At 48.7% G+C, this 12,905-nt stretch overlaps 1 protein-coding gene across 8 annotated transcripts in view; it reads left to right on the top strand.

Annotated features, from left to right (window-relative positions):
* Nucleotides 1-5,794, top strand: part of dom (domino helicase) — a 104,347-nt gene extending 98,553 nt beyond the window's left edge. For 5 of the 8 annotated variants that reach the window (XM_089574939.1, XM_089574941.1, XM_089574938.1 and 2 more), the window contains 2 exons: nt 896-1,168; nt 4,674-5,794. In XM_089574939.1, the coding sequence (XP_089431065.1) occupies nt 896-1,168; nt 4,674-5,027 (627 nt within the window). In that variant the 3' untranslated portion in view covers nt 5,028-5,794. Of the gene's footprint in view, nt 1-895; nt 1,169-4,502 lie in introns of all 8 variants that reach the window. The other 3 variants (XM_089574937.1, XM_089574942.1, XM_089574940.1) reach the window with 3 other exon arrangements.
* Nucleotides 5,795-12,905: the final 7,111 nt, after the last annotated feature.

Below are 12,905 nucleotides of genomic sequence, written 5' to 3'. Positions count from 1 at the left end.
ACTAAGCAAGTGTGAATAAAAAGTGGACAACAAATGTGCTCATAGTTTTCGGGGTTTGGTTTGGTTTATGGGGGTTTAATGTCCCAAAGCGACTCGGGCTATGAAAGACGCCGTAGTGAAGGGCTCCAGAAATTTCGACCACCTGGGGACCTTTAACACGCACTCACATCTGATTTGGCCTCTATCAAAACTCCAACGCCACTGCCGGGATCGAACCCGCATCTTTCGGATCAGCAGCTGAGCTCCATAACCACTGAGCCACCGTGGCGGCTTCATAGTTTTTGTATTCGCAGTACTTTAAATGCTTATGCTGCATCATAGAGTTTTGTGAAGCGCACCTCCAAAAGCTGTGTAATATTAAACACCTGCAGGATTAAAAATGTAGTCAGGACCAGCTAGTAACTTGACTTTCCTTACTCAATGTTAGGCTGTGACATCTTTGTCTATTCTTTTGGATAGGCTACAGGGGCCCCTTATTGAAGCCTGGACATATGCTAAGTACATCTTGTGAGAGAAGCAGAGAGAAAACTGCATTTAAATGAGAAACTTTGCGTTGTTCCAAGTTCTTTGTGTTGGCCTGTGCAGATGTGAATGCATCTCTGTCATTCATCATGCTGCATACGAGCTGTATGAATTGTGGGCACAAGAGCATTTGGTGCACCGGAGCAGTGGGGATGATGTCTCCCCTCTCCTGCATGGGATAATGTTGCTTGGAATGAGAGAGGCTGATTACTGTGTTGGGAATGCTGGGGGGCTGGTTTAGAGGGGCACCTGTGTGCGGCCGTGTAGGCTGTGAGTTGTGTTGATGTAACAACGCATGTACTACTAGTTGTTGGTGAGGGGTGTGTGCATGTGGTCGTTTTGAACCAGTCTGTGTGCTCTTTGGTCTTGCAAGCGAGCCTCGTCCCCACGACAGGTGTCTGGTGCGGTGCAGTCGGCGGCCGCCGCAGTGGCAGGCAGCTCGGCCGGTGCGACGACGGTGAGCCCCGCGACGCAAGTGCAGCTGCATGCTATGCTGCATAAGCCGGCCGTGAGCACAGTAGCCCTGGCTGCGCCCACGGCCTCCTCCGGAGGCGCGGCCACCGCGGCCACCCTGGTGCCCACCCGCATCATGACGCTGCAGCAGCCACCCGGACAGCCCACTGTGGCCCTCAAGCAAGGCCTGCAGGTAGGAGATAGGGAGGAATTCCCAGTTGGCACTCAGTCAGCAAGCCCTGCGATGGCCTGTACCGTATTTACTCGCATAATAGGCACACTCACATAATAGGCACACCCCCAGTTTGGTCGCAAAAAATCATTTCCATGCATAATAGGCGCACCCCGAACTTGGCCCTGAGATCAGCACTGTATTTACATGCTTGCAAGCCGACGCCTCCCCCCACTTCCAAATCTTTATTTTAACAGTTTTTGCTAAACTTACTACTAGCCCTCACTAGTGCTGCTGCCGTTGCAGCTGCTGCGGACCCACAGCACGTACAACGACGTCGCGTGGAACAGCCGTACACAGTTTTCAGGGATGCTCACTTTAAACGTCTGTTTGGAAAGCTTCATCACCAGCCGGAAACCTTCCTGACTTATGCCCGCGAAAACCTCGGCGCTTGGAGTCGCGTACGAATATTTAGGCACGCCGCAGTCGCAACTGCCGCACTTCTTGACCACGTTGAATTTCCGGCCTGCCGCATGCTTGCCGTGTTCGAGAACAAACTCCCAGCCGTGTAGCAATTAAGGGGATTGCCCTTCGGGCTAAAACAGCAACGCTCGGCGGCAAAGCCACAACTACGATGAACTAACACGCTACCACAGATCCCGGCACTTTGACTGCCACAAAAAAAACTGTAGCTGGTGATGCTCATGCTGATATGGATAGCAAAAGCTCGCGGTGGAGGAAAAAGTTTATGATGTATGATGATGATGAGCTTGGCCTTGGGCACCCTCCATGGGCGGCACCTGGAAGCTCCTGTGTGTGTGTGTGGCCTCCGCGATGAAGCGTCCGTTGTGCGCAGCCGAAGCCGATCGCGGAGGCCTCGGCGCGTGCATTCCGAAGGCTATTCTCGCGCGGGTCGTAGAAAGTTTCGGTGTGGCCCTTACACGGATCTTTTTTTAAATTAACAAGGTGCGGCCCGTACACGGGTGTGTTTATGCGGTATGTTCAATTTTGCGAGTCGAAAAAATTTCCAGAAATTTTACCCCGCGTAATAGGTGCACCCTGAACTTTGAGCCCGATTTTCTGGAAAAAAAAGTGCGCCTATTATGTGAGTAAATACGTTAAATGCTTAACGTAATTGCACTGTGAGACATGGCGTCTGGGCTGCGCTGCACGCGATTCAGCCACACAGCCTGCCTCCAAGGCTTTTTCTTTGTTATTGGTTTGTGTCATGTGCTTTTTTCCTGACCCCTGTCGCTTAGAATTCGCATTTTCTAAATTCTAATTGCTGAGAATGGTTTAGGATGAAATGTGAAAGTAGTTGCCTCAGAAGAGCTGCAGGATTGCATGCGTTCTGCAGCCTCGCCTGCCGTTGCTGTCCTCTGCAAATTACACTTAGTGCGCGGCAAGTTTTTTTTTACTGGAGTGATCGAAAATGAGAGGAAGGTTGTTCCCCAATCGCTTTGCTGGCACATAGCTAACTGTTGACTGCGCACATCTTGCTTTCCAATTCACGGGCGCATGCAGGCTCTCGATGCCCATCAACACATTGGTTTTATGCAAGACTGCACTTGCATTTTTGTCACATGCTGGCAGTCGATTCTATGAGGGAAAAACAAGTTAACTGAGCGACATTTGGAAGCAATGTAATGTTTGTCTACAAATTGAAATGAACATGAAAGTGAGGCATTTCTGAATTTTTGGAAGGTGCGAATAATGCCAATAGTGCATTGTGAGTGAAATCAATAAGGGAGTAATTACTCATTGACATTCACCCGAGCGCAGCCATACGGCTACAAAGGAAAGGTATACAGCTTTCTCAGAAACTTCGTAGTGAAAAAAAAAATTCTTCCTGGTCCGGGGTTTGAACCCAAGGCCACCGCTTCACCGGAGCAGTCGCTCTATCAACTCAGCTAGCCAGGATGGCAAGCTTATAGTAGGGAGAGAGCGAATTGATCAGTAACTCGAAGAGGGAGCTGTGCTGGTCAGATTTTTACGGGAATCCCCCTAGGTGGAGTATATTTGTAATATGGGAGTAATGACTCCCTTATAGTAACAAAATATTACTGCAACTCAGCAGGTCAACGGCATCTACAGCTTATGGCTGTCGGCATGCAACTCCTTTCATACCATGGCTAACGCTTAAACATTCACATTGTGCACTTGTGACCATCGCGCGAGTATTTTCAATTTCAACCTCGTGTAAAAAACATGTACTACCTGACCTTGGGCCAGTGTTCAGTATGTTTGCTTCATCTCACCGCTATTGGTGCTGTTGACTGTCACAAAATCATCAGATGGTGCCGTGATGCATTGGGAGAGGAGACACTGAACACAGGCATCATGAATTTAGCTAGCCTCATACTTTTGTCGCTGATGGATGGGCGGATGGACGGACAGAAGGGGGGCAGGCCCACGTGTATGAAATTTTGACTCGGAAGGGGGGGGGGGGGATGAACCCTCCCCCAAATTGACATCAACTTTTCTAGAAAATAGTGGGTTCATTATGAAAGTAAATACGATATGAGGTCTCTTTATGGAGTCATTGGTACAACTGTGTACCCCATTTTTCTAGAAAATCAGCAGTCAAAGTGGCTTGAAAGTGGTGTCATTCAATTCCTAGGGGCATTCTGAGTGCAGTTTTACTATTTTTATGCATGTGAGACATGCACACGGTTCACACCTTATAAAGGGTCAAGTTATGAACCTACCACTGCAGTAGTGCCCTGCTCCTGTAATGTGTCCATCAGTCATGCAAGACAAAGAAGCCGTGTCACTCATGTTGTGGTTAAGGTTGGAGAAGGTTCCGCAGTCTCTTCAGGCCAAGTACTAGTTAGTTACTTCGGCAGGTTTGCAGTAATTTTGACATTTGCCTTATTGGTGTTGTAATAACATCAGCACCTGTACGTTTTGTTTTGTGGAAGTGTTGTCCTACGGTATTCTCATGTTTTGCATGACCTTACAGTTATCCAAAAGCATGCATTGCAACACTTTGATTTTTTTTACTTCCCTTTTCTTGGCGTTTATGGTGGTGTTCTTCCTAAGGTTGTTGCTGTAGTATGATGCTTTATTGAACTGGTAGCACCAGAGCATGCAACATGCACCCACTTTTTTTTTTTGTTAAAATGGTTTTTGTATGTTTTCTCTCTCTTTTCTGTTTAGTCACTTTGTGACAGCTGTGGTTAGCGTTGTTGTGCTTTTATGCCTGCCCTGTGTTCTTTTGTTTTCGTTATTTTGATTTTGAGCATTGTTTGTTGTCTTGTTTCTTTTCCTCTTCCCCCCACTACCTGCCCTCTTCTCCATTCCCACCGCATGGCTGCCTGCTCTTCGACCCCCCCCTTGCATCTCACACGCACAGCCTTCTTCTCAGTCTGAACAGCAGCAGCCAGGCAAAAGGGGTGGCGCACCACCCCAGTCTGGCAATGCCCCAGACTCGGGGCGGCTCTAATCCTTGCTCCCTCCTCCTCCTCCTCCCCTGCCTACTGCTGCCACTCCTCCTCCTCCTCTTCCTCCCTGCCACTTCCACCAGGTGATCACAGCTTCAGCAGGCACAGCGCAGGCATCATCATACACAGTTGAAGGATCTGCGGCAACTCCCTTGGTTGCCAGCATTGTTGCCGATGCAGCGACGCTCAAACCAGTGGAAGGGGGGGCGCTGCCCAAAGCCATAGCTGTGGCTGTGACCACAGCAGCAGGGGACAGCGCCATCGTGCCGCCGAATGTGACGGCACCTTCGTCCTCGGAAACCATCACCCGTGCTGTCAGTGTAGATGTGAGCGCAGCCACAGTGCAAGCAGTGCAGGCAGCCATTGAAGCGGCTCGCCAGCAGGGGTCGCTGCCGTACACCATGCGACTGCGCAACAACCCCCCGAAGCCCGCTTAGAGCTCCCATGTACTGTGCGTGTAGACCTCTGTTCCGGCCAGTACACAGCGTGTAAATTTCTTCACTTCTTCAGTGTGTGCATGTGCTCGTCGTGATAGTGGGTAAGCAGGTGCAGAACTTAGGAGCATCATTTGGTTACAAGTGACTGATGGTGAGTGTTTTCGTCAGCCAAGTCACAGCTTCGGAAGTGGACTTTTTTTTTTTTAATTGTTGGGTGTCTGAAGACACTTTTTGCTTCCCATGTTGGTACTGCTTCCGTGTGTCTTTTCCTGACCCCGGTGGCTGGAGACAATTTAGGATGCGTGTTTAGGAGCTTCATTCCACAAAACCACACACGAGAACTGTGACAACGCACATCAACTGTCAATGCAATTTCAATGACTGGGGCACATTGAGTGCAACGCTGTAACTAGATTGTGATTGATGAAAAACACTGGCCTCTACACTTGTGTGTTGTTGATCTTTTTATGTCTGCTTGTTTTTTTAATCACCCTCTCTCTGTAATTGCAAGTGCTTTTGGGCACAGTTAGCCCTGTTTTCTGCTCTGTGCAAGACTTACAGAGTTTGTCGTATTGTATAGCTGCCACTCATCGTGTATATAAAGCCTCATTTCGAACACTCGGGTACTTGCATGTCTCTCACTGCTCATTCGTAAGGCATTCTGTTGTACAGAGCGCATTCACAGGAAGTGAGCTCACATTAATACTTGTCTTATGTGACCTTTGTAATTTATGCGAAAGTGGAATAAACACAATTGCTTTTGTTAATTGACAGCTGTAATCGTATGCCTGAGACATTGCGGCACTGAATGAAACTCGTGTCCTCCAGTTTCTGCCAGAGTGTTCCAGCGTAGGCACCACACACAGCTGTGAAATGCCACCGCAGCGGTGAAATGCCTATATTTCCTTGCTTTTTTTTTTGCTTCAGCCGCTTAGTAAACGATGCCAAACTACTATGTAATCTCATTAATTCAAACTGCCGCTTTGGTGACATCAAAATCATGTGTTTTACTGAAACTGTTTAGTAGTTCTCGTGCTCAGGATTGATGCATGTGACCTGCCTCCTGCATGGTCATTATGGATTCAGATAGGTGGGGAAGCCTAGGCCCAAATGCTGTCTACAACCAATTGATGGAGCCTGTGCAGAAGCATGACAAGCAAGTGGAGGCACCGGATTGTCGTGTAAAAATACTGAACAACAAATTTTATTACTTTACATTTAAGGAAAATAAAACCTTCAGATGCTTGGTTTGCAATAACAAAATACGCGTTGATTAAAAAAAAAAAAAGTAACGATGTAATCAGTGCTGTGCCTAGACTACCCTCTTCAGGAATGCATGTGTGGCGATCCGTGTTTCCGCTTCTGAAGGTGTTCTCATTCTTGCTTCTCTTTTGTGGTCGAAGATCTCGCCTGATGCTTCCTTAGGCGTTTGTACTGTCCATCCTCTTCTGTAGGGGAGGGCTCCAGAATAATTTCGACCACCTGGAGGTCTTGGTGTGCACTGTTCAATGTCGGTGTGCGTTAAAGATCCCCAGGTGTTCAAAATTATTCCACAACCTTCCACTACGGTCCCACTTTTTCGTTCTTTCACTCCCACCTTCCTCCCTTCCCTCACGGCACAGTTGAGGTTTCCACCGAGAACTGATACTGTTACTGGGCCCTTCATTTCCTCAAAACCAATTTCCAGTTTTCTTCCGTGGTAAAGATCTCTCCTGTCGCTTCCAAAGTCTATTGCCTTCTCAGCAATTGGCAGCAGTACTTGAAGGTTTTGCTGATGTCGCCATTGTGTTAGGTCATAGGAACACAGGATCTCATTCACCAACAGGGAACACTCACGCCACAAAGCGCATGCAAATGCATTCCGCCTCATCAAATCCAAAATACCGCACTAGTGCAGGACTGGTTGCTTTTGAATGTGTGTGACACCTATCACAGAATTTCTGATCACAACTTGCTCCGTCCATTGATTGCGAGTCGCACCGTCAACAAACCTATGCATGGGTGAGCATATGTGGTGATGCATAAGGATTTACAATAAGGCTCTGTCCTAGTCTTCATTTCATTTCTCAGTGAGTGGACACTTGGATGCTGATTGTGTCCACCAACAAGAAACGCTCAAGCCGCTTGGTACATGTGAAAGCATTATGCTGCATCGATTACACTGGTAGCCTAAATTTTTATAGGTGGTAATTTAAAACTCTGCTTAAATGATCCAGCTGAAATCAACGCTATCGTGAACTAATACACGAAACGGAAATGAAAATTTCTGAATCTTTTTTAGGCAGCACCTTGCACTTTGCAGATCCCAAAAGTGCTGCTTTAGACGATTCGAAACCGGATAAAGAGTGGCAAAAATGCAATCGTTAAATGCATTCCTGCATTTCTGGGGGGTGGGGGGTTGGGGGGAGGGGTACTCTGGCTGTGTTTTGGTGGCTTTGGTATTTGGCTGCTGAGCCCAAGTGTTAGAGACCAAATCCTGGCCACAGCAGCCTTGTTTTGATGGAGGCAAAGGCACCCATGTTCTATGTGTTAACGGTGCGTGTTCAGGAACCGCAGGCGGTTGAAATTAATCTGGATTCCTCCACTTGGGTGTACCTCATACCCCCACCCCACATACTAACCATACTGATTAAGAACATTCACAGGGACACCTAATTCCATTATGTGCTCGCAGTGTGTTAGCAGCTGCTGATGCCTTTACTGGAAGTACGTCACGTTCGGTCTCGCAATTTCACTTCCTTCCAGCTGATGGGTGAATTTTATGACCGACAACACATGTTGGCTCCATGGGGCTTCTAGTACTATCGCATTGAAACAGTATTTTGTTTTAATAATATTGCTTTTAGTAATTTGATTTCAACTTATCTTTCGCACCGGGTGCCTCTTTGAGCAAAGTCCTTTGCACTGTTAGTATCTGTTTTCAGGGTTTGTTCCTTTCATGGTCGTGGTCTTGCAGCGCTTGCCTGCACATGTTACTTGAGAGAAGCATGCAAAATATTCTGGTCTTAAGTTTTCATCTCTTCTATGCCATAGCCATCTGGTAGCTTTTACACTGTTTGTCTTTCTGCACTGTACTCTGGTCTCAGATGTTTTCCACTGCAACCCTGCAAATAGTTTCTGTTATCACTGCAACTGGTAGAAGCTCCCAGTTGAGAGGCGTATAGCAATTCACAGCCAGCTGTTTTAACTGAAAGTGCGAAAAGGTGACATAAGTTTAAAGAGCAGCTAAACGTGAACATCACAGACTCGAAAAAACTCAGTAATTCTTGCTGAAATGTACATATTCGTGGTGGAACATTTTTACGTATCTTGGGGCGAAGCTAACTGGCTCCTCATCTCGTTAAGGGATGCTCACTTGCCCCATGTGTTGCCTTGTTTTGGACATATGGGCTTTTACGGATCTTGCACAGCCATTTTACATACACCTCGGCCTGGCAGCAAGCAGCCACGTGCCACTAGCCATTTTTATGTTTGTGTCATCCTTGTGTGCCGCTGTACTTTCTCTGCTCAATAAAAAAGAAGGAAAGAAAAGGCAAGCTTTATTGGGCTGCAAAGTGCAGAGGGCAAAGCAAGGACGAAACAGACGGCAGCTAAACATTGTGCTGGGTTTACTTCGGCAGTGAACTACTGACTTGTCCAAGCTTCCGCACTGGTACTTTCAAAAGGCATTCATTTTTTGTGTTTCTTGGGAAAGAAAGGACCCAGAAATTATTGCCTCATTCACGATGGACAACTGAACGCCGCCGAGGGAGAAGGGGTGATAGGAGCAAGAGAGAGATTTTTCCAAGGGCACTTAAGGGAAGAAAACCAAATAAAGAAATCAAGAGGGAAGAGCAGTAGTTTTATTGGGGTGACAGCAACTCAGTTCTTGGGATGACACGACTGCTGCTTTTGTCACTGATGAACCGCACGTAAAACAGGCGAAAAATATAACGGCAAGACGTGAAATAAACCACGCCGCGAAACAACGAATTATTGCGACGTCTCCAATGGTGCCGCTGACGCGTCGTGATTCAGCGTCGGGTTATGCGTGTCCACCTATGCGGGAGCGTTAATTTATCGCTCACGCGCTTCTTGCGCGAGGCCTCGCAGTACCACCCCCCCCCCCTCATCCAATCCGTGACGGCAGAGCTGGCGTAACGCGAGGAATGCTCGGCTGGGAAGTCGAGAAAGTCAGTAGGCAGGGATTGAGGGGATATGGCGAAGCGACTGGTGACGTCACATCAAACGAAAGTGGGCGCAGCGCGTAATCGAAGTCTTGCTGGCGCCGTAGCTTGTGGGCGCCTTCCTACTTCAACCTCGACTTATTAACCCCGCCGAGCGCTTCACCGATTGGCTGAAGTAGCGGAAGCGGAAGCAGCTTGTGTTTACACATATTTTGGAGACCATGTCTTCAACAAATCTGAGACGAGGTTCATGGAGTTGTTTTCTCTTGTTTTCCTTCACAATTGATTCAGCCAATTTCACACCGGCATCCACAACGTTGTTTACCCGCGAGCCTCGCGGGCATTCTGCGAAGCCGTTGACACCGTTATGGTCATGGTATGCGCATTCACATGAAAGGGACAGCGACAACGGAAAAGACACGAACGCAAGGGCGCGACCACGCGACCCGCCCTGGACGAGCTTCCTCCTTCGTAGGCCGTCTGTGCGGCATCTGGTTTTGCTCATGCGGTACGTACGCTGCCGAAATGTCATGATGTGCACTCCCAAGTTTTCAAACCCGTCGCGTCCTTTGTTCGGTTCCCCTCTCAGGGAAAAGGTGACCTTCACAAGGCATAGGTTCCTCGCCGTCGACTAACCCACGTTGAAGGCTATATTACAGTTTTCAGAAAGAAAACGAAACGATGGCTGCTGGGAGGAGCGAGTAGAAAAGTGAAATGCACAATGAACCTTTGCAAGACATCTGAAGAAAAGTGTGGGTGTGGCTGATGATCCGCGAGGCAGCTTGCCAACCTAACGCAAGTCATGCGAGAAGAGGATGATGACGAACTTGCCAACAAATAAGGCCGAATGAACTGGCGCAGTGACGTGATCGATGCCAGCAGCCGCAATGTCTGATAGAAATTGGCAGTGGCCTAGCTTGGCTATGCCAGGATATACATAGCGAAAGCTAAAGCATAGCTTGGTTATATAGCCTTGGGCGAAGCGAGCGGAGGCGAGCGCAACGACGAGGCAAGCGGTGTGACGTCATACCAAACGGCGGCGAAGCGCGGTGTGACGTCATGCCAGATGGCGCAGCGAGCGCCCGGCGGTTGCTAGGCAACGGCTCAAGGTGGGTCTCTGTGCCTCCTCGGAGCACCGCCACAGCGAAATCTCAAGTTCCTGGCCAATGTAGCTTTCGCTACAAAATCGCATACTAACCTTTAGATAAGAAGGTAGACTCAGAACTGCACTGTACAACGTCAGCTTGTAATCGGTTCCATTCACTAATCTTGGTTGAAAAAGAAAACATAATTGTACGACATATGACGTCACGAATTTTCTACCCTTGATTAGACCATATAGATATAAAATGTGGCGGCAAAAAATACATGTGAGTCCAAGTGATGTGGCATGTCGAATATATTTTTTCTATGCCTAAACTAGAGTTTCGAAACCAAATAGACCTGAAGAGACGGCCGGGGCCTTGCTTTTAAGAAATCACGGAATCGACTAGTCAATGCTTGTCCATAAGCTTCCCATGCCAGTCGCGTACGTGGTATCATGTAGACCGTTGCATTTCGCCTCCATCGAAAATGCGGCCCCCCACGGCCGGGATTCGATCCCACGTTCTTGGCCTCAGCAGCCTAATGCCATATAGTCACTGAAGCACCTTGGTGGGTGGTGCGCTGTGACAAGCATTCGAATTACCACGCCTGAATGAATTGGGCATGTAGTGCGCTAGTGCTAATTAGTGTGCTAATTAGCCGTTGTCTGTGCGGTCCCTCTAGGACCATGAAGAGCTGTGTGCCACCCGCACGGGTGGCAGGTAGAACTTTTGACGTCATCACAACCTGCCCATCGGATTGCGAGCAAACAGCCCACCGTGGTAGGTAGCAGTTCAGTTAATATTAGTCGTGAGAGGTTGCTCGGGAAGAGCAACCTTGGTCTCGCAAGCCCCACCATGTGGCAGCACCTGCCATCGAAGGGCTATGCACTGCGCCAAGAGTGGTACGAGGACTCCCAGGGATCAATTAATGCAGAATAGAGAATGACCAATTCCGCATATATGGGCATTAAGCCATAACGCTATCGCGTCGTACTGTTAAGGGGCAACCGCCCCTCTCCTGGTCGAAAATATTTTCTGCCTCTCTGGTATCGCGGCATCGTCCCCGGAAGCCACGGCTGCAAATAATTTTTGGAAAGACTCACTAATAGCGTAATTACAGCTATCGCAATCAAGCTACCTCGCCATGCTCCTCTCCTTCCGTTCCCTCCTCGAGATTTTTCTCTCTCCGGCCTCGTCGAGTAGGCTCCGCAAGGAAAAATCGCCCTTCCTTCTCCGATGTTAGCCGGAGGCGTGGTGTCTGGTCGAGTGCGTCACATGTCTACGCCATGGCACCGCCTTGAAAAGAATTCTTGCGTTTTGCTGCCTGGTCTATTTAGTTGTGCGTGTGTGCGTGTGCGCGCGTGTGTGTGTGCGCGTGCGTGTGTGTGTGTGTATGCGCGGGGGGGGGGGAGGGGTAGCGGCGGGTTTCCGAAGACCCTCTCTATTTTGCTCTTTGGGTCTCCTCGCGGTGTCCCCCCCCCCCCCCCCGCCGCCATTTTTTATTTTTTCTTCCTCTCCCCAGTAGCTGTTTTTGTTCGTTTGTTTGAAGCTTTTTTTTTTCTCACGTTCTCCATTCCCTTTCCTGCCCTTACTGGTTGTGTATGCAGCAAATCTGCTTGACCCCTGTCTTTTACCGGCCTGTGTTCGTCCCCCGCTTCTCCTTCGTCATTGTGCATTGCCTTCCGTGTTCTAGGAGGCTTTGCTGAGGCTGCTTGTCCTTGGCGACGTTTTCTTTTTTCGCAGCAGACCTTTGAGAAGTCAACACGTGCATGGTTTCTCCCTGCGCTTTTGATGTTTTTGTTTTTCTAGCTAGTTTTTACTGCTTCTGGCACCCTGTGCATTCTTGCCCTTCGTCGGGCTCTCTGTTTCCGCTCCTCGATCTACGAAATAAATGTCCAATTGAAGGCCAGCGCCGGCCATGTCTGTCATTGTGTCCTGTCTTTCCCGCGCTGTTGTTCGAAGTCGTCAGCGGACTCTTTTTTGTCATTTGGATTCGAAAGTTCGTGATCGTCCTCGCACTGAAATGGACCCTGCCGTGCGTGAACGGCTGGAAGGTTTGGCCCTACAAATGGACCCGTACGGCTACACAAACGTATTCGTCCGGAGTGAGGTGTCTTCCCCAAACCACCACATTCTTTACTGTTGTGTCTGGAGGGCCGATCCGTTGGAGCCAGACACGACTCAACTCATTATCTCCTGGAAATCTGTGCCGACTCTCTCCGTTTTACTATATTTTTACTTTTTATGACTAGGCTTCAAGGCTGTCGCCGGACGCTCCCTCCTCAGTTTTTTTTTTTTTTTTTGCTCCATGCGGGCTTGTAGGCGTACGCGCCACGCGCAGACGACGCGACGAATCGGCTACGCCCACCCTTCGCCCGTCAGTTAGAACGACGCACCAATGGAGTGCCTTTAGTGAAAGTTTGCAGTATGACGTCAACCCGAAGGCTGCAGAGGATGAGGACGTTTGCTTCTGGAAGGAAAGAACGAACGGGCTTTGATTTCAGTTTTGACAGCTTTTCGGGGCGCGTATGGCTCTAGTATTTTGTAGAGGTTATCTTCGATGCCTCATCTATGCAGTGGGCTTGTTTTCTAAAATGTCCTGACCCTGGTCAGTTGCCCTTTAAGAC

This window comes from Amblyomma mixtum, chromosome 2 (assembly GCF_055824585.1).
Source record: "Amblyomma mixtum isolate Tamu chromosome 2, ASM5582458v1, whole genome shotgun sequence".
Classification (NCBI taxonomy): domain Eukaryota; kingdom Metazoa; phylum Arthropoda; class Arachnida; order Ixodida; family Ixodidae; genus Amblyomma; species Amblyomma mixtum.
This window is presented reverse-complemented; position numbering and strand designations above follow the sequence as displayed.